Source organism: Motacilla alba, chromosome 5 (assembly GCF_015832195.1).
Source record: "Motacilla alba alba isolate MOTALB_02 chromosome 5, Motacilla_alba_V1.0_pri, whole genome shotgun sequence".
NCBI classification, from domain to species: Eukaryota; Metazoa; Chordata; class Aves; order Passeriformes; family Motacillidae; genus Motacilla; species Motacilla alba.
The window spans coordinates 17,666,402-17,693,134 of record NC_052020.1 but is presented as its reverse complement, the minus strand read 5'-3'; the positions used below and the strand labels follow the sequence as shown (position 1 = coordinate 17,693,134).

The following is a 26,733-nucleotide window of genomic DNA, read 5'->3' as shown; positions in this document are numbered from 1 at the left end:
AAGATGATAGCAATTTATCTTCAAAATTAAAATAAAGACTGCAAAATTTTTTTCAAAGAGGACAACAACAACAAAATCTCTGTTCTTCTTTGTTTAGGTATTATTTGTGTGTTTCAGGTGCCAGTTAGGACCCAGTTAGGTCTTGATCGACTAAGGATAGCTATTGTTATATTCATTGCACTTTTAAAAGAGACAGCTGCTTTCCCACCAGACTGGGATTTCCAGGGAGGCACAGAGGAACTGGAATAATTTTAGGCCTTCAATCCTGTTCTCCAAAGACCTTTGACTCACCAGAACTGAAACTCAGGCTTAAATCCTGCAGGGGTTTAAGTCTTCAATGTTGGGCTCCAGCTCAGGGGTAATTATCTTACTGAACTGGGGTCTTCATACATAACCCTGGTCTTCCTGGCAGGGAAAAATAATTTTAAAAGATAGGTTTTGAGTATAAAAATGACAATTAGAAACTAGAAAGCTTGCTTGTACTTTATGAGCTTATGTGTAGAGGTAGCCTTGGATGTCCAAGTCAGTACCAAAAGCAATCCAGGCTTGGGACTCTCCTTATTTCTGCCCAAAGTCCCCACTTGGGTACCAACAAGACACAGAGCTGGTGCAAGACTGTGCCCTGCTCTGACACCTGGCACCAGCAAAGCGAGGCGTGGGAGAGATCCTCCAGTGCTGTGAGAGGGCTGTGAGGCTGAAGATGTGGGGCTGGCTGTGTAATGGAGGGGACAGGCAGCTTCTGAGGTATGGTGTTGGAAAAGCAATTAGGGGCCAATGGGAATGGCACGGGTAGAGAGCAGGAAAAGGTGTCCTAAAGGGTGGAAGCTGTGCCAGGCTCAGGTGCCCTCCCAGCTCAAAACTGGGAGCCCAGGCAGGGAAGGAGGGGGAATAGCTGGAGCAAGAACCAGAAAAACCTGCTCACACCAGCCTGGGATTCACATTACTCACACTGCTTTGAAACAGGTCAGGTTTGCTTTGGTTTCCAGGCAAAGATGGCCAAACTGCCTAAGGACTGTTTTCAGCTCAGCCTAGAGCAGTTCTGAGCTCCTGTGTGCCTGCCCCCCATGTCACTGCCCCTGTGCCCCCTACCCATCCCCAGTGCAAGGTCCTTCCTGGGATTTAAGCCTTTCTAAGCAAAGGCTGGGCTAGAGACATGCACAAGGACATTTCCCAGCTCACCTGAGGGGTGGTAACCGTGAGTGGTGGGATCACGTCTAGGCACTCTCACCTGCTGACCTGCCACCAGCTTTGGAGCTGACACAGCAAATTTGCTGCTCGAAGCTGGATGGGAGACTGCGTCTGGGGATGCTCCCCATTGCAAAGGAAGAGTGGTCTGCCTCCCCCAGGGGCTATCAGAGGTGAGAAGCTCATGGCCGTGGTGTGAGCTGTCCTGCTGCAGGTCTCACCCACAAGCATCAGGGTCAGCCTTGCGTGATTTATCAGGTTCTTATAGTCAACTTCAACTGGGTGTAAGTAGCAAAGATGAAACCACTTTTTGGTTGGGAAGAAGGAGGGGAAAAGGAGCTAACAGAGTTAGAAATCAGATTGTCAGAGGCTAATGGCTGCATCTGCTTATTAGGCAGCAATAACAGTAATTTACCTTTGAATCGCAATAATTCATCGTAACGCTTCCCACCTACCTCATGAACCCTTTCTGCTTATCTCACCCCTCTTGTTCAGGGATCTGAAAGTATTTCATAAACATTAATTAATTATTCCTCCACACCCCTGGAAGCAAAGTAAACATTATCCCAATTTTGCAGCTCAGAAACTGGGCTCACCTAAAGAGATAATAGCTGAGCAGGAGTGCAGGAGCCCAGAGTGCAAGCCTCTATCCCAGCTTTGACTAGAAACACCTTTCAGCAGAGTGCTCTGACACGAGGGCACTGGGGGCATGATCCAGGGTACTTCAGTCCTTCATCCATGCACGTTCCTGTGCTTGCCACCATTTTCAGATGGAAGGAGAGGTGTAAAAAGGGTGAGTGTTGCTCTTGCCTTGGAGATGTTTCACACTCATCACTATCTCATCACCTTCAAGCCTCCACCACAGGGACCAGGCACCTGCCAGTGTGTGAAGCACCTGCCATTATTCACAGTAGGACTCTCCCTTTTTTTAATGACTACGTTAATGACCCTAATCTGTCGGTGTGAATGTGGTTTATCCCACAGCTCCAGGGACGAGTAGTTCAGAGACGTTTCTTCTCCTACCTTCTCTCACCTCTCTTTGCATCCTAACCTAATGCTTCAACACTGAGATGAGCTGGTGAGACCTGTGCTAAAGCAGAAGCCACCCTGTCCTGGCCTGAAAATCGGGCTGCTGTGAGTAAATGTCCAGGATGCAACAGTTACAAATCAGGCCACCTTTCTCCAATGTCTCAGTTAAGGGATGTGAGTGACATCCTGAAACAAGATGCTTGATGTTAAGCCTTGATGGATCTTGGTCCTTGAAGAGCCTGTCACCCTAGATGTGGTGACAAAGATGTAAATTAAGGGGAGGATGTCCCCTGCAAATATAGAGCCTTGGCAGTGGAGGGAAGGATGAGACACCAAAGGTCCATGCCAGGCCAGCCTGTTGGGAAGGGGGATTTTTTCCTTCCCCTGAAACCAGCAGTTGACTTTTGGAAGCCAAATGGGTTCCAGCATCAGAGCAGGAGGAGGGTCGTGTTTCATAGACAAGTCATGGTGGACTAAATGTAAATGAATCTGCAGTGTGATGGACAAATGGGATCAGTGCCGGGAACCCCAGCTCCTGTGGGGGATGGATTAGTAATGGGCACTGGTGCGTTTGCACGCAGGGAGGGAGTGAATGGCAAGGCAGGGAGGTTTCCAGCATTGCCCTGCCTGTAGCACTGAACGAAAGAGACATCTCCCGGCTCAAAGAAGAGAGGTCAAGCCTAGATAAACACCAGCTTGGTCCCCCATCAGAGAATCACCGAGGCATGAAGAAAAACTTTAACAGCTGCAATGCTGCTTTTGAACCTCCTAGTAAAAGGGAGGGTGAGGAGGTCAAAACTTTCAATGCCTCTGGGAAGAAGAGGACTTTTCCCCACAAGCCTTTGAAAAACCGAACTAAATTAGCATGACCACACTGCTAAATGCTTGGGAAACCTGAACGGCTGGGGTCACAGGCTACCCGAGCAGCAGAATGGCAAAGAGCTGTTGCATTCCCATACTCAACAGCCATAATTAATGAGGCTATTTCCTAGGTGAAAAGCAGGTCTTCTGCCCAGCACCTGGACGGGAAACAAAACCTTGCGGGATGTGCCCTGGGCATCTTTTCTTCTCCTGATACTGTTGCCTTTTCCCCTTTCTGTTTCTCCCATCCATTTTCTCTCTCTCACTTCCATCTACCATTGTTTCAGCTGTTTTTTCCTCCCCTGCTCCCAATGTCACACAGCTCAACTCACTGTTTGAAGTGGGGAATGGCAATGAAGTTGTAATGATCTAGCTGTGCTCTCCCCTGGGGTTGCTGAATGGGAATGCAGGAGCTCTAGCCTAACTAGATCACTTTTTTCCCTACTTTTTACTGCAAAAGGGATATGTAAGAGCCCTCCTCCTCATTGTGAGTTATTTGCTTCTAGTTTGAAGGTAGATTTTGCATTTTTTGACCTTTTGCAAGAGCCATTCTAGCAAAGACCAGGCAATGCAGACTTCTGGAGGATGTAAAGACCTGGAATTTTCGGCTCTGACTCTGTCGTGGGTTTTATATTCATCTTGTACTGTGCACCACTTTTCATGAGACCCTTTGCAGGTCTCTCTTCACAGCTCCCACCACCAGAGGTACGGAAAGCAGAGAGGCATGTGCAGACCTTGCAGTGGCTGTCAGTGCTTTTGGGAAAGGGCTGTGTGCCTACACAGGGCAATCCAGAGACACCAGACCAGTGTAGCCAAAAAGTTTGCTGATTTGGACTGCAATCCTGCAGGCTGCTGGTGAGCATCCCCATTGCTCACAGCCACAGGAGACGCTTTTCCAGGCTTGCTGCAGAAGCAGAGGGAATACTGAATAAAGCAGGAGGGCAGGAAATACATCACATCTAACAGGCCAGAAGGCCTGCCCTTGAAAGACAGCAGCTCATCTAGCCACCAGACCAAGGTCTCTCCTTCCTGCAAGCCCAGGCCCAAGCAGGGCTGTGGGTAGAAATGAGGGCATACAGTCTGTAGTAGCCTGGCAGTCAGCTGCAGGGCTCTGCAGTGCCAAGCCCCGATTTGGCTTTCCTGTGATGCTGCAGGATCTTTTCTTTCTTGTGTCTCTTGTTGTCCTAGAAACAGAGGAAAAAATTCTTCCAGAAAAGCCCTTTTGTTACACTTGAGGCAGCATCTTCTGTCTCTCACTAAAGCAGTGTACGGTCACAAAATAAAACCCTTGCCAGAAAATATATGGTGAGTTCAAAATCTTCCAAAGAAACCTGGAAAAACTTAATACCCTCCAAACATTCCAAAAGCCCTAAAAGAACTGCAAGGGTCAATGGGCCCTTTGTAACTCTGCTACAAATGTATGTTGAGCAACAGAAGGCAGTACTCTTGTGTGTATATATATACACACATATATATAAATATTTTTATAGATGTAATTATATGTATTATTTATACATATTGTTGAGAGAGAGAGGTCCTCACTTCTAGCCTTGGATTACAGCTCTTGAAGTAGAGGGTGTCTGCTGGAAGAGAAAGTCAACATGCCCTCTGGAATTGGCCACTTTTCTCTCCTGGTGCCAGGGCTTTCCTGGAAATGCTGGGATTTTTTGGGTGATTGTCTTTATTTGAGAGGGAAGCTCATGTTCTGGGGAAAATATGCCCTTCTGTGTGCTCAGCCAGGCAAGAGATGCACTGGGTAATTCTCTGAGGCACATGAAATGTTGTAGCTGTGTCAGGAAAGGATAGTGACTGACAAATTCCTGGGGGGAGCAGGGGATGTGGGGCACCTCTGAAAATCTGGCTTCCCACTCTTTCTTTTTAGAAATGGGCCTGAAAAGGAAACTTCCCTCTACTTTTCCCTCCCAACCACAGCTCAGAGGGTTTTGTGTTTGTGCCAAAAGCAACTCTGCAGATCTGGGTGCCTCAAATATCCACTTTCCCCCCATTCCCCACACTGGCCATGGACTGACACTGCTGGGCTTGGGTGGCTGTCCCAGGGAAAATGTGCTCTGCTAAGAGAGGCTATAGCTGGTGACCTGCTGCTCACCCACAGGACGTTTGTACTCAGGAGGGGGTTTTGTGCAAACATAAACATTCTGTAATGCAAACATTCTGTATTTTAAGAAGCCTCAGGACCAGGACACTTGTTGTTGTGCTCCTGAGCACAGCAGTGAGACAGCATCTTCTCCTTTGGGGAAACTCAGATAGGATTACTATCTCATCTGCTGCTGGAGACACCAAAGGACCTGCTTGGTTATGATTCAACTGCTCAGGATGCTGAGACAGCATTGCTCTCCTCCCTGAAGGGGAGTCAGGCTGCTCCCTGGCTGCTCAGTGTACAATGAGGACATGACTTTTCAAAACTCTAAGATACACCTGTAGAAATCCCAGCATGGAACCAGTGGGCACAAACTCAGAATTCAGCTCTGTCACTATTCCTGGTCAGTCCCTGAAGATGGCCTCAGCACCACAGGAGCTTTAAGAATAAACCTGAGGCAGAGCTATGGCTGGAGAAGACGGTGCATGAGCCAGTCTGGCAAACTCACCAGTGTGAAACTAAATTTTGGATGTTTGTATCCATCTTAATTGATGGAAGGTGTGGAGAACTCTTCATAGGGTGAGGAATCAAGAGACCATGCAGACGTGAGAGGCAGAGTTAGTTTTTTTTTCACAGTAATAATTTTACAAGTGAAAATAGATTTCCAATATTTTTACAACCTACTAAAGGTAGAAAGATTTAAAACTCAGAATCTTTTCTTAAAAGAAAGGCAACCATCCTTGCTAGTGGCAAATGAGCCTCTGCTCAGCTTGTATCCGATTGGGATCTCAGAAGACTGTCCAACCTATTAAATAAGATATGTATCTCCTGAGAACAGCCTTTGTTGGTTTTTTTTTTATAGATCTTTGTTCCTCCTGTGCTGTAAAGTCTCCAGGGCATGGCCTGTGTTACAGAGCACCAGATGTACTATCTGATTTTAGGAGATCCTAATTATGAGGAATATGTCAGAACAACAGAAAACTTCATTTAAAAATCCAATTAAAGCTGCCGAGTGACAGCTAAGGGCTTGTGTGTTGCATCACCTCCTAATCCCAGCAGCTTCCACGTGGAGAAGGGAGTAGTTAAAGATATCATAAATCCTAGATAAGGATATCATAAGGCCTGCATGAGATGGGGATTTTTCTGACCATAAGTTAAAATTTGCACACATTTTGTGGTGGAGCAGCAAACCCGAGATCTATTTTGGAGCAGCCGCCTCGGGATCCAGGGTCTGATGGGTGGGTTATCCTTTCTTGTGAGTAGTGGGACATTTCCCAAGACACTCTGGATAAAGAAATATAAAGGCAACTGTGCGTCTGGCACTGGGGTTGCACCAGCACAGGCCTTGCTGGAGCACCTTCACCAGTAGAGACCTCGAGGGTGGGATTCTGATGCCATCACAGCCATCCCCATTGCCTGGGGAACCATGGAGGAAGGACACTGGCATGCAGGGAGGGGGGAGCTTTCAGGTGGGTTTCTGAGAGATAGGATGGGAAAAGCTGACAGGAGAGAGGAGGTGAGAAGTTTCCAAAGCCTCCAGCACGGCAGCAGACACCTGCTTCTTCCAAAACCGGCTGAACCTGTCTCCCTGCTGTCATCTCTCTGCGGCTTTAGGGCGTTCTAAGCCCCTGGCCGGCCGAAGGGCAGGGGGCTGGGGGGCTGCACCCTCCCCGTGCACCAGGGCAAGCTCTTCCCTCCAAAAAGGGGTTCTTGTTTCTGTTCTACCCAGGGACCTGCTGGGGCAGGTGGAGGTCTGGGCCCTGCTGTCGGACAGGCTGAGCACTTCCCGGAGGGAATGAGCCTGCCTATACAGCCTCACAGAGCCAGGAGACAGGGATAGGGAAGTACAGAGTGGTTTTGCTTGGTTTATTTCTAGGAAAGGAGATTTTAAGTCTTCTTTTAAAAAAAAACATGATAATGTTTTCAGATTTTATAAAAAAATAAATTAATAACCTTTTTAAATAAAAGGAGAATTTAATACTTAAAAAAAGTTTTTAGAAGAGATTTATTTTTATTTGAGAATTTTAGACTTTGGGGGGAAAATGTAGAATTTATGAGTTCTTAAGAAAACAAACAAAAAGGAGAATTTAAGGCTTTATTTTAAAAGGAGCATTTTAATCTAATGGTTTTTAGAGAGGTTTTATGCCTTTTTAAAAAGAATTTAAGGTTGTTGGGGGAGGTTCCAAAATAATTTAAGATTTTTTTTTTTTTTTTTTTAAGGAGAATTTCAGACTTTTTTTTTTTTTTTTTAACAGCCGAGGTGACGCGGGGGAGTTTCGTGTGTGGGGCGGGGCTCACCTGGCGGGGGCGGCGCTCACCTGGCGGGCGGCGCCGGCGGGGCGGGGCGCGGAGGGCGGCGCTGAGGCCGGCGCGGCTCCGCGCTGCGGAGCGGAGGGGAGCGCAGCGGAGCGGCCCCGCCGCCGCCCAGGAGAGGAGCCGCGGCCGCGCTGCCGGGGCCGGGCCGGCGGCAGGTGAGTGCGCACGGGCGCGGCGGCGCCGGGCAGCGGCTGCCGCTGCTTTGCAGCTCCGGGCGCGGCCCTGCCCTGCCCTGCTCTGCCCTGCCGCAGCCGGGCCGGTACCGCCGGGAGCCGCCCCGAGCAGGGGGGCTGCGGCTGAGGCGGGGCCGCTGGCCCCGGGTGTCCGCGGAGAGAGCCGTGCCCGGGGCAGCCGGCGCCTCGCCCGCCTGGCAGGGCCCGCCGGGGCGGGGGACAGCCCCACGGGGCTGCAAAGTGGGGCAGGGGCGGCGAGCAGCTGGCTTGGGGCAGGGCGCCGCTGTAACTCCGGGTCCCGTAAGGAGAGCCCGGGCTGGGGTGACTGGGAGCGGCGTTCGGCACTGGTGAGACCCGAGCCCCGCTGCCACCTGCCCGGTGCCGCCCCTGTCGTGTCCCGGTCGGTCGAGCAGCCGGGTGGCTTTGCCTCCCAGCGGCACTCCCAGCAGCTCCGGCCACCAGCACGGTGCAGCCGGGCCCCGCTGGCAGGAGCAGCACCGCGGCCCCACCGGCGCTGCAAACGCTGCCCAGAGCCCCCAGCGGAGGAGCCGAGGCGGCGTGGGGGTCTCAGATGGCCGTGCCAAGAGCCTCCTCCCCTCGCATCCGTGCGGCAAGAACCGCCCGTTCTTTCTCCCTTCAGAGACGTCTCCGTCTCCCCGAGGAGAGGGGTTAAATTCCTCGATAAGAGCCAGGCTCCAGCCGCATACTTCTGATGCCTTCCGTGAACTCTGCCGGCAGGTTGGCAGGTTGTTTCGTAACTCCACTTGTGGCCTGCTGCGGGGAGGAGGAGGGGGGGAACGGGACACCGAGCTCCTCTCCTGGCTTTTTTTCCCCTGCCCTGCAATAGCACTTTGTAATTGCAGGTTAAAAACCCAAACGTGGGTCCAGGGGTATTGTACCAAAGAAAGGGTCGCAGCCGTGCGCCTCTCACTCCGAGTGGCTGCCTCAGGCACAGCCCATGGCACTCCCCTTGGGATGGCCGTTTCAGGAGAAATTAGGCGGAAACTAGTGGGAAATGGTCGAAAGAGGCGAGGCGGGAGCTTTGGCCGCTCCTCGCCGGCAGCCGGGGCCAGCTCCCCGGGATGCCGGTGCTACCGGCGCGGGCCCGGGCCCCGCGCTCTGCCGGGACTTGCCGGGCGGGCCCCGGCCCCGGGAGCGTGTGGGAGCACGAATGGCAGAGCTCCGCCGTCAAATGGTGGGGCCCTGGCGCCTGCCGGAACGGGACAGCGGTGCCGCGCACACACCTGTCAGCTCACCTCGAGGGGCAGCTCTGCGGGGAGCTGCGCTCCTCGGGAGGCAGGAATTGCAGCTCTTCTTAGGGAGACGAGAGCAAACCGTGAGCACATGCTGTATCTGCAGTGGGTAGGAGTGGGAAACGTCTTCCAAACGCTTCTTGTTTTCCTTATCAGGCAGTGCTGGTGGTGCCTTCTCAGGAAGGGGCTGTGGGGAAGGGGGGATGTTCTTACCTTCTGTTGATGCCATTGGAATGCCAGGAATCCTCCCACATCCCGGTTATCTGCTGGGGGAGCCTCAGCACGATGCCTGGACTCCCTCTCCACGAACCTCTGCTGGCTTCCCCATGCCTTCTCCAAAGAAATGGCATGGAAATCCAGAAGCCACAAGTGCACACATCTTCCTGAAGCCTTTCTTCCCCCATGTCTAAAAAAGTGGTGAGGCCAGGGAGTGCTGCTTGCAGCACCTGTGGGTGCCCAGCACTCACAGCAGTGAGCAGTGCAGTTCCCAGGGTCTTGCACTGTTTCCCAGCAAGGGCATGCCAGTTCCTCTAAAATATAAAACTCTTTGCGAATGAGTGTGAGAGGGACATGGAAATTAGTTTTACCCAGGTCTTAAAGAGGCAGACCTGAGCAACAACCTGGCACACGTGTGTGCTGTCCACCTCCCTAGTGGAGATCTGTCCTGTAGTTGCCTTCGCTGTCGCCACATGCTGCAGGGTAATAGCGCTTGAGTGCATCTGCATGGTCCACATTGGTTCATCCTTTCCATGTTTTTGAGCATCTCTCTGTCCCGTCTTGTTCATGTCATCTTCAATAGGAAAAAACCTCCAGTGGTGGCACAGAATTGACCTACGCCCATGTTCTGTTGTTTCTCCATGTGCTGGGGAGGGAATGCTTTGGGAGTGATTCCAGACAAAGAGTTAATCCTTCCTGGCTGGGAGGCAGTGATGTGTGTGCCAAGGCTTCAGAGCAGAGTATTTTCTGGAGTCATGCGAGGCTGGGTGCTGCGGTGAGCTAGGGAGAAATCCAGGTGCTGTTTGACAATGGGTTGCTCTGTGCCCAGTTTAAATAAAGGCGTGAGGGACACTTCAGGTGTCAGCTCTGTGTGTATGCATTGTTTTCAAGAGCAGCTTTTTAAAGGATGTTCTTCCATCTGTTCCAACTTGTCTATGCCCCTGCAAACCTGTGTATTCAAATTAAAGCTTAAGCATGGCCCCACTGGAGGTTTTTAACAGAATCCTGTTGTTGTAAAGGACTGCTAACATTTTTATGTCCTTCCATTTTTCAGATGCCAAGTTCAGGAGCTCCTAAAAGTGGCTGATTGTCTGGCTTTTTGTGGGCTGGAGTCAGCACTTTTTTGAGGGTTGGGGTGCTTCCAGCTGCCCCAGGCTAGTCATCTAGAATAACTTGTTGCTTTAAAAAGAAAAGAAAAAAAAAAAAAAAAAGAAGAAGTAAAGAGGGGGGGGGAAATATAACCTGAAACACTTCTTAACCAAACACATAGGTGGAAACTTCAGGACAATTGCATGAAGGCTTCTTGAATTGCCATGAAGGCTTTTTTTGTTGCTACTTCCTAGCCCTGATACAGCACACAGAACCTGCTGGAGGTCTTCATCTCTGGAGCCTCATGCTCAACCCTTCCTGTGTCCCCTCAGGTGCTTCCTGCATGACAGTGGAATGTCACAATGCTCTCAACAGCCCTTTGGGGTCCAGAGCCTCCCATGGATGTCCTTTGTGGTGTTAGACCTAGCATTACACTCCTGAGCACAGTGGGGACTTTGGAGGCACCTAGAGCATCCTGCAGGAGATTAGCTGTGCTGGCATGGAAGCCCATTGAGTGGCAGCCTCCCCTTTGCTCCCTGTTATTCCTGCCAGCCTGGGTAAACCATTGGCACCCAGATGGTGTTGTGAAGCTGTCTGACAGGGAGAGCACTTGTAGGGTTCTTGCTGGTTTAAAGATTCCTGCTGTGAACAATGCTTTCCCCAGGAAATGTGAGTGTGCAGCAGGGAGCTGCTCTGTGCCTCTGGATGCTTGCCTGAGGCAGCTGGTGGTGTGCAGCAGGTTGGATAAACACCATAGGCATCTCTTCATAAGAATAAAGATGGGTTGTGTTGGTTCTTTTGGAGGCTTTGTGGTTGCTGTTTTCACTTGCCAATTTTTATTTTCTTTTCCAAGTTCTGGCAATGTTTGGAGGTGTCAGCACTCCTTTCTGCTAAGAGCCAAACATATTTGCGGTGGGAATGCAGGGTGGACCTCTTTGCATGTTGTGATCAGTGCTGGCTGGTTCCTGCAACACAAACACACACACTCTTCTCTAAGGAACAGCTTAATTGTCAGAAAGCAGCTCGTGAGCTCCCTGGACTCTTGACCAGTATGCCCAGGTCTGTTTGTGCCTGTAGGAAGTTAGCTGTTTCCCAGGCTTGCTCTGAGGTCATCTGTCCTTCCTCTTCTCCCTGCCCTGATTCCTCTGGGATGGGAGTTTCTCGGGGCAGCTTGTCAAGTCCTTGGGATCCCATCCCAAAGGAGTGGCTCTGCTAGGTTTTCTCAGGGCTAACACAGCCTGGACACAAGGTTGTACCACATCATACATGATCCAAGGTAATCCCACTTGTCCACCATCAGTGGGGAAAAGAAGCTGAGTCTGCATAGGTGTTTGTGCATAAAGGATTCCTGTAGTTGTTTGAGTGTTTCTGTTGGTTTTTTAAAGACCTTTCTATGGCTCCTAGTATTTTAAAAATCTTGCAAACTCACCATTGTATGTTGGAAAAGGACATTTGCTCTCCCACTCTGGAAAGGAAGCATCATTGGGACCCAGGAGTGGAGGTGCTAGAAACATGGCTTTGAATCTTTGGGATACTGCATTCTGAGGACTAGCTGTCCCTCAAAACTCCTTCTCAAGTATTTTTTGGACTGCCTTAATGCAGTTTGAGGGTTGCCTAGGCTGAGACATTGGATTTGGTATTGTCCTCTTTGAGTTCATTTGGCTTTTTAATGACCTGCTGAGTATAAAGAAGTTGGGCTAGGAAGTTCAAAAGTATGTATTTCCCCAGAGCAACTCCAAGTGAGCATTAGCTGCGTCAGGATTAAGCACCTAAATGCTTCAGAAGAAACAATGTATTTTTACTGAGTCTCCCACTCTGTGCGGACAGGAGTGCTGGCCCAGTCCCTAGCACACATTCCTACCCCATTTTGATCCTTCAGGTATTATTAAGTGCTGGACCTATGTATGGAGCAAAAGATGGAGCCCTTTGCTGGCATTAAAACCCCTTCAGCCAAAAGTCCAGCAGGGCAGTTTGGGGGATGAGTTGGTCATGCAGCCATGATTTCCATCACTTGTTGTGGGACTGTGATTTGTATCCCTGGATGGATGTCCCGGGTGCACTTGCCTCTCCAGAGATATGCCATGATTTTACTGCTTTAAAGAGCTTATTGTCTCTGGGTGGGTTCAGGCAGTGATTGATAGCACCTCCACCTAATTAGTCATGTGCCAGGTAGTGTGAAAGCAGAGACTTCTAAAATACCCAAGGGTCTTATCAAAGGTTTCAGCCAGGATTCATTCTGAGTCTCTTGTTTATTTGTCTTTGTGTCTGAGCATGTGAGAGAAAGGAGCCTATTCAGCTTTCTGCAAAGGGTCATTAAAATCCTTTTTAATCCTACAAAGTTATAAATAAATATCCATGGCAGCATGCACCTGCATGTTCATCTGTGCATCCTCTACTCTGGACAGCCAGCAGTATGTCCTTGACATGAGGCTGCTTTCTGAAGAAGGGTAGGAAGCTGCAAGTTATTCTGGAAATGGAGAATAAAATCTGGAAGGTTGATTCCTGGTTGTGCATTTGCTTATTTGTTAATTACCATCTCCTGTAGGAGGAGACTTGGAATGGAAAGAGGATTGCTGATGGCTGACACCAGCACTTCCAAAGGAGACTGGAAGGCAGGTTGGAGGGACAATATTTGTAGGTCATTTGGCTTCTTTATGTCCCCAGTCCTACTTACAGGACAGCTGCAGAGCCTGAATTTTCCTGTAATCCTATGGAGATGAAATTCTTTATTAATTTGACAGGAGACAGGGAGAGTATCTGTCTCTGCTTGCATTATAGGTGGTCAAGGCTCATCTCATCCTCTGGGCTGGACTGGGCGAGCATCTCAAGGAAGCTGCACTTTGAGGGTCCTTTCTGGCTCTTCTGGAGGCACTGGGAGAGAGACCTCATTGGTTTGGTCTTGCCCTTGAAGGTGGGTGGAATGGAAGGTCTCTTCTTTGGCTGGGGAGGAGTATTTCCAAGGCTTGAGCAGGCTCTTGCCTCTCAAGATTCCTCCTGTGTTCTGTGTGGTGAGAAATACAAACTGTGTTCCGACTTGGGGAATGGACTGTGTGTAATTACAGGGGAATACTCTCAAACTGCATTGTGCTTTCACTGATGACTGACTGCTGTGGAAGATAAACACAGCAGAGATTCTGGACCTGCTGGCATATGAGTGCCATGGTTGTGTTTGTGTGGATGCTTGGGCAAGTACCCCTCAGAGCTTGCCTTTTAGGAGCTGAATTGTGAGTCATCCCCTAAAGATGATGAACCTAATCTAGATCAGCCTAGAGCCCCAAGATACCTAGACCTAGTCTTGCCCCTATACTGGGGGCAAAGCTAGGTCCATCCTGGGCATGGCATCAGGGTGCACTCAATTGCACAAGAAATAAAAGAGCATGGGAGTGCAAAAGCCTTTCCTCTTTCCCCTCTAATCTACACACTGTTGCTAATTTTGTTTCTCCCCCTTGGGAAGAACCTACTGATTCATTTCCAGCTGCTTTCATGAAGTCACTCTTCCCACATGTGGGGCTGGGGGTGATGGTAATGGTTACTGGAATAGCAGGTGCTGCTGATGGTTCCCTTGCAAACCTTCATGTTTAGGGCAGACTTTTTCCTAACCAGCCCTGCCAGCTCTCCCCCCACGGACAGTAGTCATTAGTGCTGCAAGGGAGAAACACGATGAGTGCAGGTGTGAAAGATGATCCTTCCGCTTCCAGGCTGAAACGCTGTAATGTGAGTGTGTGCAGTAGGTGGAGGGGTGTTTTTGCTGCTTTTAATTTATAATGAGCTTTTGGTTGGTGGCTCATCTGTGGGGTGGACTGACTAGTAATCATCCCTAAAATGTCACTGGCTGTGATTCTAGATGTTTTCATATGATTCTCAATGCTGACCTGGCATGGCCACAAATCTTAATCTTGTCTAAGAGGGAGAAAAGGTCTCCCAGCTTCTTCACAGTGCTGTTTCTGTTTCTTCTGTTTCCCTGTGGGTCTGGTGCTGTAGCAGACCCAAAAGCTTGGGTTGAAAAGCAGAAATCCTGGCAGGTGAGGGTGGCATGTAGTGAGTGTCTTTGACACCAGTCACGATGTGAGCCTCCCTCCCCTAAATCCCTGCCAAAGGCCATCACCCTGAGGACTGTCCCCATTCTGCGTCACAGCCCTGGGCAGGATTTGTACCTGACTCTTCCTGCCCTGCTCAACATTGGCCAGCCTCCCCAGGCATGTTAGCATGGGTCTGTAATTTTTGGGAGGAAGTGGAGCAGAAAATCTCTAAGCCTCTATTTTTCTCTTAATGGGGGTTTGCTGGAGTGGTGCTTATGGCTCTGCAGAAATCTCTCTCTTTGGGCAGTCCCTGCAAGATTGCAAGATCCTTGTGTGGGACATGTGCCCCCTTGGATTGCCAGAGGATTTTGGTGGTGGTCTGTGATCTCTGGCTCAAATAATGTTTTTGCTCTCAAGCATGCAAACGCCACAAGACATAGTTTTCCTTTGATCTCCTTTAGTGCAAAAAGCCCTTGAAACACGGATGTAACTTTTGCTGATGCCAAGTGTGCATTATGTGCTGTAGGATGCCCCCAGCAGAAGCTGTTTGTTACTGAAAGGCAACAGACCCTTGGGGGGTGTTTGGGCTCAGGTCCATCTCTGGTAAAAGTGCACCTTCAGGTTAAATTACCTATTTTGGTAATTTGCTAATTTTTAGGGCTTTCTGTCAGGCACAACATGTCAGAGTAGGGAGCTGGATGGGGGATGATGGGTGAACTGAGGATATGGTGATATTATGGCCACCCCTAAATAAGCTGCTTGGGTGTGAATTAGAGCCCCATGCTGGCTGCTTCCTTGCTCCTGGGTACTTGTGGCTGCCTTGTGTAAGGGCTGGTGGCTTCCTTAGGCCTGGGGTGTGAGAAGCACTTGCATACTGCCTGTGATGGCAGAAGGATGAAGAGCTGCCTCTCTGGGCTGTGACCACTCTGGTAGGACTTGTTTGTCACCTCTTGAGCTTGTTTAACCCGTGTCAACTCTTTGTGCCGGGATGAAGTAACCCATCTGCTGCTCCAGTTTGGAGCTCTGTGCTGTGAGTGTCCCAGCCTCACCCTGATGGCCCCCGCGCTGAAGGACAGGACACTGCTGCCTCTGGTAGGTGACCCTCTTGGCTGCCTTGTGCCAGGCCAGAGGATGTGTTCCTTCAGGATCCTGGGGATGGCATCCTCAGGACAAGCTGGAATGGTGGAAAGGTCATGCACAAAGTGCCTGGGGCTTTGCCTGGTGCTCCCAGCTGCGGTGGCAGTGACCGTGGGCGGTTGCCAGACTCTGCTGCACAGACAGCTTGTTCAGAGATGTGGATGGTCATCTCTGCCCAGCAAGGGAGCTGCCAGCCTGGCATGTGCCACAGCATCAAACCTTGCCATGGCTGATCCATGCTCAGTGTTGGACCAGCCAGCAGTCAATCCTGATGACGGCATTGCCTTCTGTTCTGGGATGGACATGGCATGGAAAGCCCAGCAGAACTGCTCACTCCCTGTAACAGCTCAGACAAGGGCAGGTGATGTCACTCCAAAAGAGGGTCCCAAGGCAGCAGGACACAGTTCGTGGTCTGGAGGGAAACCTGGACCATGTCCCATCCCCTCCAACCTGCTGCAGGTGTTGTCAGGAGGCTTCAGTTATTTATGGATCTTCTCTGTGTTGGTCATCAGAGTAACAGGGAGGCTTCTGCCCCACCAGAGGTTTCAGCTGGTGGCTGAGTACCATCTCTCCCCTTTGGTGCAGGATCTGAGCCCAGTGCTTAGAGTAGGGAGAGACTTGAGGAAGTATTAAATAGCTGCTGGATGTGTCACCGCAGCAGTTGATGCTGGGCAGTGAGTCACAGCCAGCCTGCCAGCGCCCCAGCAGAGAGGATGGCAGCACAGGGCCAGCCCTCCCCTCCCCACTTGCTGCTTACTCATGTGTTGGGTTGGGTTTTTTTTATTGGTGTGTCTGCACATGGCTGGGATGAGCATCCCCCTGGCATTGGGTGGGAGAGGAGCCAGAGGGTCAGGTTCAAAGTACAAATAAAACAACTGAGAGTACCCCAGCATTTTCCTGGGCTGCATCCAAAGGGATGCAAAGCTCCTGGTCCCTATGGACACCTTGGTGCTTCATGGATGGCAGGCTCATCACAGCCTGCTCTCAAGTACTAATGCAGTTTATTAACTATGAATCTTTATGACCCTACCCTCAGCCCAAACCCTGACACGAAAGGCTGGTCTTCTGGATTCCTTTCACTTTTAATTAGGCTTTCTTGGAAGCCTTCCCTGTGATGTTCCTTTCCTGCCACCTGGCCCTGTACCCAGCTCCCTGTCAGGAGGTGGACACAGTGAGGAAGGTGAGTAAACCTGCGAAAATGGGTGAAGCCTTAGTGCTGGCAGGTTGCCCATCTCAAAACCTTTATGCCGGTCCCACATGGTCCTTTTTAGGAGCTGTGTTAGAGATGTTTGGGGTGCTTTGGTATTTGGGTTGCAGTAGGCCTTGCTGTTGGGTGCGAAATGGGTGAATTTTTTCTGAAACAGACTTTGATTTTAAAAAAAAAAATATTGTGTGTGGCAAAATATATTAGAAAGACTCTTGCAAAGTGCTTGCACTCCTTGGCTGGAAGGTGCTGTCTCAGCTTCGGAGAGACCCCATAGGGGACATGGCAGGTGGCCCTACAAATCAGGAGTGGTCCTCACTTCTGTGAGGAGGATGACTGGGCAATATTCTATTATTTCAGGTCCAGGGCAGGACATCAGACCCTTGTGAGACCCAGCAGCCATCAGGGTGGCAGTTTGCAGGAGCAAGATGTGCATCCTCCTGCACGTGCAGAAATACTCCTTCATCTCCACTTCCTTTAGCCTGACAGTTTCAGGGGGGCTGGGAGACAGCAGTGCCAGGAATGAAAATAAAGCTGCAGGATCTGAGATTTTTAATTTTAAAAAATATTTTTTAGTGTCAGCATTTGAAATTCTGACTTTCAGTCAGGAAATCTGTTGAAGTCATGGCATGAATCATCCCATTTTAGGACCCATCACATTGGGAAAGGGAACAGAAAATTAGTCATTTCGTTAATCTGCTTCCAATGAAAATTATTTAGAATAAAATGAGTGGCCCTTGGGAACAGCAGTCATGTGTCATGGCACCCACAGCCACCTGCTGGCTTCCCTGGTGCTGTTTTGGGGCAGGGGCAGGGCCTGGCAGCTGCCTGCACTTCGGGTTCATGATCAAAGTGACCTCCTGAGGCAAATACAAACAGAGGCAGCTGGAAACCTGCCTTCTGCTAAGAAGCTGCTCTTCCCTGAGAAAAGTAATTCTTGCCCAAAAAAAGCCCATTATTTCTCCTACCTGGTGGTGTAACAAGGGCACCCACTATTAATGCCGGGGGTCGGCAGAGAAACTCATTAAGACGGGGGTCTATTTGCAAGTGGGGCAATGAGACTCGCCCCCAGCTGCTGTGGTTTTGAGTGATGGTAAAGAACTGAGTGGGTTACAGCAAAGGTGATTCTTGGGGCAAGGTGAATGTTTTTAGGTTTATTGACTGATGGGGTTTTATGGTGTTTGTTTTGTTTTGTTTTGTTTTTTAACTAGGGTGGTACTGTCATGGTGGAGTATTGGGGATGAGATGCTGAGTGCAGCCTGTGATGTCCCTCCCAAGCAGGAACTGAGGGGATCAGGGACCATTGCAGGTCCCCTCAGATAAGGATGAACCTTCATCCTGTCAGCTCCCTTGTGAGGCCAGGGGTTTGGGGAAAGAGAGACAGCAAGGCTGGTTTTGAGTGGGAGCTGATCCTCCCCAGAAGGGAGGGGGAGGGCAGGCCGGGAAGGGAGCAGCCCTCAGCCCTCTTCAAGGGGACAGATAACATCCAGTATCTGGCAGCAAGCTGGAGACAACTCCCAAACCCCGCAGAGGTTGCAGCAAGGACCTCCTGTGCTTAGAAGGATCTAAGGAAGAAATAAAATCCATGGGATTTTGGGGTGCTGGAGAATGTGGTGGGGATTATGTCCTGGCTGCTTTTTTGGGGGGTTTCTCTTGCATGAGGAGCAAAGCTGGGTGCCTCTCTCCCAGCCTGTTGGCAGCGCTGTGCCGCATGCTGGGCTGCTGGTAAATGATTGCCTGGAGCGCCGGCCAAGGCGGGGCCAGAGGTTGGTGCCTGGTTTGAACCCAGACAGGTGCCCGGGACCCGTGTGCCAGCAGCCATCCTGCTCCCACAGCGCTCGGCAGCCCCTGCATTCTGCCAGCAAGGTGAGACTGTTCGGTGTGACTCAACAAGCCGGGTTATTTTTCTTGTTTATTCTTAAGCTCCTGGCCCCTGTATACCGGGCTGTGGCACAAGAAGCCGGATTTGAGGCTAGCTTGGTCCCTGGCCAGGGAAGGGGGGGTGTAGGGAGTGCTCTATGGGGTGTGTTGCACTCCAGTTTTGGTGTTAGGGTGCTGCTGAGGGAGAGGTTGGGGGGGTGAACAACAGTGGTTTCAGGGTGATTTGGGTGGTGCCGCAGTGGCACCTGGACTTTGCTCCATGCCGGGGGACAGTTGCAGCCTTGAATACACAGGATTGGGGAGTGGTGCCAAAACTCAGCTTCAAATTTGTATCTCGCAAATGTTAGTGGTTTGGGGCTTACAGGGAGGTGGGCCGAACCCAAGGTGTCCTTCAGCCCCACGGTTTTCCCCGGTCGCTCAGCCAAGGCAAACATGAGCTCAGCACTGAGGTATTTGTGACGGCTGCTCCGTGCCCATGTTTTGGAGGTGGGCAGGGAGGTGGCACCAGCAGGACCCGGCACCTGCGCAGAACGTCCTCATGAAGCCATGTCTTCCTTGGTTTCTCCTTGCCTTTCTCACACGACAATTAAAATTCCTCATTGCCGGAGACAGGACCCTTCAAACCCTCCCTTTGATTACTGAAGTCGACAACAAAAAATAATGAAGAAGTGGAGTTTAACCTAAGGTCAAGCTTTCTCACAGCCTGGCTGCAAACTTGGGATAGCTGGAGCAGTGGGAAGGGCTGTGACCAGACAGGTGAAGTTGGGAAAGCAGTTTGTGACCTCCTGGATGGAAGGCCTGAAAATGTACTGTATGTTACTCCATCCAGGACTTTCAGACAAGACTGACACTGTCAAAACCAGTGTTATAGCAGGGAAGTAGATACACCTTTGCATGGTGTTTGAAAACACCGTAAGCTCAAATACTGAGTTCTTTACAGCTTGTGCTTAATTTTTTTTTTTTTTTTAATTTATGGCAGTTGCAGTTGTTGAGCTGCTGGAATAGGCAGGAGTTGGGTGTGCTCAGGCTAACAGGTGTTGTTTAAAGGTAGCAGTACCCACTGGGTGGGAGTTGAGCTGGGCCCAGTGTTGATCAGAGCCTGGGTTTTGTCATGGATGTTTATGCCTGGCTACCCCTCCCAAACCCTACCTTTGGTCATGCTTTTGTTCAGAAAGAGGCTTTGTTTTAATTTCTTCATCTCTCTCTGATAAATTGCGATGGATGTAAATATGAAAAGATTAAAATGTGCATTATCTGCACCTTTCCTCTATATCATTGCAAAAGTGGGCAGACAGTAGTTCATCTGTCTTTTCCAATGTTGTTTAGAAAATCCCTCAGTGCCACTCTGCCAAATTTTCAGAGAAATTGCAGTGAAAGTCCAGTAAACCCATTAAAATCTGTGCTCACAGCAGAAATAACCTGGGCATCTTTTGGATACCACACAGGCACACAAACCTCATCATTTCCCACTACAGGAAGATTGGGACCCGCTGGCCAGACATGAGGAAAAAAAATTATTTTCTTTGCAGATGAATATCAGCGTTTAATAAGATCAGCAAAAGTGCAATCTGTGCACAGGGTGGCAGCGAACAACTTCTTGGTCTAGGATTCACCCCATGGGATGACGATTTAATGACGCTGCTTTTAAAGCGTCTTGTATTCCTTGTTGGTGGCTTGGGATGGAAACCTGTTTTCTTTTCTCCCCACAGGCAGCCTGTCCTGCAATGACCCAGAGCACCTGAGGCCCGGCAGCTGTGGGGATGGAGCTGAAGGTCTGGGTGGATGGGATCCAGAGGGTCGTGTGTGGAGTCTCAGAGCAAACCACCTGCCAAGAAGTGGTCATCGCCCTGGCACGGGCAATAGGTGAGCCATCTCCATCTGCTGGGGGAGTGTCCCATCTGCAGGTTCTTCCTGGGAACAGGAGTCTTTGGGTGGGTGGAGGTCTTGCTCTGTGGTGGTGGGGATGCCACCAGCACTGCCTGTGGGGCAGCAGCCTCAGCGCACCCCTGCTGGCCTCTGCTTGCCCGATCTGATGTGCTCACCTCCTCCTGGCAGGTCAGACGGGCCGCTACGTGCTGGTGCAGAAGCTGCGGGAGAAGGAGCGGCAGCTGCTGCCGCTGGAGTGTCCCTTGGAGTCGCTGGCCAAGTGTGGGCAGTATGCCAACGACGTGCAGTTCATCCTGCGGCGGACAGGCCCCAGCATGGCCGAGCGGCCCTCCTCGGAGGGCGCTCCCCAGGCTCCCGAGAGGACGTTCATCCGGGCCAGCTTGCCCATCAAGCCCAGGCTCACCAGCATAGACGGACCCCGTTCTAGGGAGCCCAAAAAATCCATGACCTTCAGCCTGGGTCCTACAGGCTCCAGCGACCTGTTCACCATGGGCCGATGGAGGCACCAAACCCGGGATGGGCTAGACTTGGAGGGTGGTGGTATTGTCCAGCCCTCCAAGGAGGAGCTTTTTAGGAGAGTGCTGCAGCAGCAGGAGCAGCTGCATTCCTTGGAGGCCCATGGAGACACCCTAGAAATGGACCTACGGCTCTGGGAGCGCAGCCGGCTTGCTGGCCAGGAGAATGAGATCCTCTATCTGGAGCAAGTGGTGCGGAGGAATGAGACGGAGCTGGGTGAGGAGGAGTTTTGGCAGAGTGAGCTCCGACTGGAAAAGGAGTGCGAGCGGGAGCGACAGGAGCGGGTTAGGAGCCTGCGGGCCAGCCTGGAGGAGTACACCCAGAGGATCTATGAGCTGAGTGTCCGGACTGAAGCCCTGCAGGAGGAGATCCAGTGGGAGATGGCTGAGAGGGCCAAGAGGGGGAAGGAGATCTCTATGCCCAGCCCCATAGAGCTGGAGGACATGGCCACCAAAATGAAAAGGGACTTGGAGGCCAAGGTCAAGCAAGGCACCCAGCTGGAGAGCAACCTGGCCAGCGTGGAGAGGGCCCTGGAAGAAGCTGAAAAGAACCTGCAGGTAGATAGGACTGGGTTGAGCCACCCTATGGGATGGTAAGACCTTCAGGAGGGGGTGGGACCAGCTTTCCAGATGCATTAGACCAATGGGTTGAGTGGGGTTAGTTGCTCCATCTGCCCAGTGAACTTGGGACTGGGTGCACAGCTCTCAGCAGCAGTGCTCACTGACAGGGGGACACCACCACTCTTGCCACACTGGTACGGGGTCCCACACCCATTGCTCTCTGTGCAAGCTGCATCTGGGCTAATGCTCCTTCTGACTGGTGCTCCAGGAGCACAGCATCACAGCATCACCTTGCTCCAGCGCAGACAACGGTGCTGGAGCAAGTGGTCCACGTGTGGGGTTGGTGGCATTGGCACAAGGGTCGATGTCATCTTGGATGAAGGAGTCACAAAGGGCATAGCACAGGTCCTCGTGGTGCCCATGCCAGTCTTTTGACCATGGAGGGCTTGGGCTCATGGTGGGGGGCTGCGCAGTGTGGAGATGGCAGCTCTGGGGATGAGCTGTGATGCCCCCACAGCTCTCCTGTTGCAGCCTCCCAGCATCAGGGGTCGAGGGGCTGCATGACTCCTGCCTTCTACCCACCATGTCCCCTTTGGAGCAAAACGGGGAAGCTTTTATGCAGCCAGGCTTTCCCCAGGCTGTCCATGCTTTCAGCATCCTTCCTGGAGCATCTCATTTGCATTTGGCATCTCCCAGCACGGCGGCGGCTGCCGTTTGGTGGCTGCTCACACCCTCTTGTGGAGATGCAGCACAGCAGGGCTGTTCCCAAACCAGCGTCTTCCTCGTCCCCGTTGCCTGGGCACCTCCCTTCCTGCCTCTCCCTTCAGAGAGGGGCGGCTGAGCCGCAGTACCCCTGAGGTTCCCTCTGCTGGCAGCGGCAGGGTGAGCCCCAGCCGGGGAGCAGCCCCAGCGGATGATTGCCGGCTGGCTTGGGGCACGGGGGGAACATGCGGCTCACCCTGTCCCCCCCTCGGTGTGTGTTTTGCAGGCCCAGACCCAAGAGCTGGAGGAGTTAAATAAGGAGCTGAGGCAGTGTAATTTGCAGCAGTTTATTCAGCAGACGGGGGCCACGGTGACCGTCCTGCAGGCCAGGTCCGAGGAGGACGCCCAGCCGGAGCCGAGCCCGTGCGAGCTGCCAGCCTACCGACGAAACGGAGGTCAGCACGCTGCCGCTGGCTCGGCCGCGGGGGCTGCTCCGCGGGACCCCTGCCCGCTCCCTGCCTCCTCCTCCGAGGGGTCAGCCCCAAAGCTGACCAGTTCTCCCCTGGGCACTGAGATTAGGCAGGTGGGGTTTTGTGTGCTGACACGGCAGTCGCTCACCGCTCTGCAGGGTTTCAGAGAATTTTTACCCCTGGGGCTCCTTCCTCCTCCCCATTGAAGCCTGGGGGCTGCTCGCAGACGTGCATGGGAGTCGGATCCGGCATTGCTGCTTTTGGGGCCGAGGTGGCTGCAGGGAGCTTTCCTTCACAGCCTTGCTCGTGTCACCACAGCAGCTGCAGCAAAAGGCAGGCGGCTGAAGGCCAGCAACAGTCCCCGGGGGCTGTGGGCTGGTGGGGACATCCTCTGGCCACAAATGACCTTGCTGTGTTTGGTGAGGGAAGGGTGGTGCCCAGGGCCTTGTCTGCATCCTCACAGGCATGAGAGGCGGCAGCAGGGGTCCCAGTGGCTGTGCCCAGCAAGCCTGGGAGGCTCAAGCCCTGCCTGAGCTGGATGTTTTTCCCCATCCTGTAGGTTTTTCTCCCACCGCTGGTACAGACTTGCCTCCCCAGGTCAGCACCAAGCAGCTCCTCGGCCATCCCAGGACCCTGCCAGAGCCCCTGGTGTCCAGCCTGAACCCCGAGGGTGCGTATGTCCCAGTGGGGCCTGGGAGCGTGAGCCGCTCTGCGGAGGATGGGTGGGAAGAGGGGAGAGGCTTTTGCTGCCCAAAATGGGCTGCAGAGAGCAAGCGTGTGCTGGTGGTGGGAGGCCAGAGCTATTTTTAGATGCCATTAGGAAGCGCAAAGCTCACACTCCAGCAGTCTCTGCTCTGCTGCCAGGGGCTCACACACTGGCAGCCTGGCTCTCTGCCCTGCCAGGAGCTGTGGAGGATGGTTCTCATCCCCTCTCCTGCCACTCTGTATCCCCCAGGGTTAAGACCTTGCTCAGTTAGGATGAGGAGCATTTGTCTCCCGTCTTTTACAGGAGCTACTTTTGTTCCATCTTAGTGACCAGTTCATCCCAAACCCCTTTCTACCTCCTGTGACTCTCTTGTCACCTTGCACCTGTTTTTGGGTGCAGCAAGAGAGCTGTGGTAGGGACACCTACCCGCTGTGGTGATGCTGCCTCCACCCTGGCATCCTGCTCCCACCCATGCCACCTTTGCCTCTGTAAAACTCTGTTGCCATCCTCCACACAGCCCAATACATCAACCATCCTTCAGGACACTGCGGCAGCCGCATTCCCATCTCCTGGTCCAGGCTTTGTGCTCACATACATCCTGTTTTCCACTCTCCTTTTTGCAAGTGCTCACCCACCACGGTGGGATTGCTCAGGTGGTTTTTTTTCTCTTGTCTTGCAGTTGTATCAACCAGGCAGAGCATCTGGAGGTAGAAGGTCCCAGGCAGTGGAGGATCAATTGCCTTCAAAGTGTAACTGTATAAATAAACCATATGATATATATATATACATATATATATATATATACATTTTATATTTTTTTTACTGCTTTATATTGTGAATGGATGTGGATGGCCAGACAAAATATTTTTACAGACTGTAAAGTAAAACTAGAGACTGATCTCACAAAGTGACCCTCTTCCCCTGAGGATGAAAGCGACTCCCTTCTATTTTTTTTTAAGCAGTTTCTATATTGAACAGAAAACAGCAGTGCACCCATTCTGCATAGCCTCCTCGAAAGATCCCTCGTGCATTTGGAAAAGTCATTGTTCCTTTGCCTCGGGGAGTGAAGCTGCAGTGGAGACCCACGAGGAGGCTCATTTGGATGGAGCAAGTTAACAGATTTCACAGCAACTCGTCACTGCAAGTGGGGCCATGACAAACAGCCTCTTCACTGGCAGCAGGGGTGGCCCAAAAAGCAGTTTTAAGACAAATTTCTGGCCCATCTTTTTTTTAATGTATATTATAAGAAACCTTGTAGGAGAAACCACTTTATATGGTGCCACACGGACCATGCTTCAAGGAAGCACACAGCGGGAGTTGTTTTTCTTAAATTAATTTAATATTTCAACTTCTTTTTAAAGTAAAAAATTGCAGAATGAGCCCTTCCCCGGTGGTGGTGTGAGTGGGGAGCAGGACCAAAATACTCTTGGTGACATTTCCCTGATATTTTTAATTTTTTTTTTTTAACTCGATGGCCAGTAGTTACCATTCTGTTCATCTGTCGCAGTGGGGCACCTTGTGTTTTAATTGCAAAACCAAAGCGGTTTGGGGAGGGGGTGAGTTTGTCTGGGAGATCCCTGAGCCTGTTTTCAACGTGTCGTATGCGAAAAATGTGACTTGGGCACAGCGTTCCCCATAAAACCCCGCTTCCCCCGTGCGAATGTAAATCCTGTGCGCCGCAGATCCAATTTTCAATAAATCTTTGGGAAAGGATTTGAGCAAAGCGAGCGTTAGTGTGCTGTTGTGGCCAGGGTGAGCTGTCCCTGCCGGCGCCTGGCGGACGCGTCCGAGCGGTTTGCGCACCCCGCAGCTGCCTCTTCCATTTCCAAGCCATCTCTTTCTATTTGCCGAATTAAAGCTGTGAGTATTTTATAACCGACTGACTCTTGTGCACACGGTGCTCTCTTCTTCTTTTTTTCCCCCCCCCTTTTTTTTTTTTAATCGTGAAGTGCTTTACAACCAGGGGATGCAGCTTGTCTCCGGTGAGATGTGGCCATCTCTGGGATGAAACATGGCAACATTTTAATAATGCACTGCAGCAGCTCAGAGCATTTTAGGACAGGAGGCAAAGGGGGTGGCGCTCAGCTGCAGACAGGAGCAGGTAAGGGGAAATTTCCCATTTGCCTCCAAGCCCCTTTGTCTGCACCTGGATAACAGCAGCCAGGGATGTCAGCTCTTGCTGTCCATCACCATCTCCCCTGGGCTTCTGCTGGGCTCTTGTCCCTGGGGACATCTTCCCCTCTCAAAGCTGATTTCCAAGGTGCCACCACAGCCCAGCAGGTTGATCAAGTAATATCAAAGGATTAAAGTTTGCATTTTTGGGAGATCCACTGGTACTGCTGTGTTTTAGGTTATGATTGGAGAGCTGCCACAGTGGGGAGATGCCATTTCAAAGCAGCCTTTTTTTGAGTTGTGGCTTTTTGGGTGGGTTGCTTTTCAAGCTCCTCCTCACCCTCCTCCTTAAATTAAGTATCTCAAGGAAAATTAGTTAAAAATGTGTTTGTTCCATGCAGCTGCATTTGGTTTCTCCCCTGCTTCTTTGTTTTTTGGGCTTCATGTGCTTTTTTTTTTTTTTTGGACTCTTGCTTTTAAAGATTCTGCCTTGCTAAGAAGTGGGTGATGGACATTGTAAAGAGCATATCAGTGCTACTTGTCGAGGGGAGGGAAAAGCAGGTTTAGAAAACCCACTTGCCTGGGACATGGCCAGATTTCAGTGTGTCACAGGACATCCTTTACCTATCCCAAAAAACTGACTTCTACAGGTTTAAAACCGGATCTTTCATTTTTTGGGTTACATTTGTAGCCTTGCCTTCTGCAAATTAAACAAGAATAAAGAGAAAAGGGTCATCACCTATGGTACTTCCAAATGGGGGCAGAAAATTTATCTGAATGTCTGGGGGATCTTTTCCCCTCTGCTACAATTATATATTATTTATCAGTTTTGTAGGTTCAGTCATAATTCAGTCATAAACATAACAGGCCAAACCAGTCTTTCCTAGAGGGAGGTGTGGGAGGGTGTGGAAAATAAGGATTTAAAATAAATGTATCACAGCAGATTTGGCCCTTCAGCTGATGCCCCTTGGCTGGCATGCAGGATTTGGAACTGTTGCATGGGTGGGAGACAGAGTAAATCAACTGTGTCCCCCACTGATAACCGGGCATGGGGCTAGCGAGAGGGCTGTGACCAGGGGCTAACTCTTTGCAGCTCAAGACTGTGTCTCTCTGCAGATTTTCTTCATTTTGTGTCCTACCCACCATCACCCGGCTGCTGCCCAGTGGTGTTTCAGGAGGTAATAAATTACTTTGATGAACACCTCTGTCCCTGCTGTGGTGCACGTGGGCCAGAGGTGGTAATCAAACTCCTGTGTTACCTCGGGAGCTCCCCAGCAGAGGGTGACCTATATTCCTGTGGCTTGGGGGGCCCGCGCCGG

The 26,733-nt window shown here is 51.1% G+C and overlaps 1 protein-coding gene across 2 annotated transcripts; it reads left to right on the top strand.

The window, feature by feature from the left end:
- The first annotated feature begins 7,526 nt into the window (after positions 1 to 7,526).
- Positions 7,527 to 25,015, top strand: RASSF7 (Ras association domain family member 7). 2 transcript variants are annotated; one of them, XM_038137174.1, is made up of 6 exons: positions 7,527 to 7,644; positions 20,171 to 20,324; positions 20,517 to 21,421; positions 22,413 to 22,581; positions 23,156 to 23,266; positions 23,982 to 25,015. In XM_038137174.1, the coding sequence occupies exons 2-6, from the start codon at positions 20,222 to 20,224 to the stop codon at positions 24,011 to 24,013; spliced, it is 1,320 nt and encodes a 439-aa protein (XP_037993102.1). In that variant the 5' UTR covers positions 7,527 to 7,644; positions 20,171 to 20,221; the 3' UTR covers positions 24,014 to 25,015. The 2 variants fall into 2 exon arrangements, with proteins under 2 accessions (XP_037993102.1, XP_037993103.1); XM_038137175.1 differs by lacking the exon at positions 22,413 to 22,581.
- The last annotated feature ends 1,718 nt before the right edge of the window (positions 25,016 to 26,733 follow it).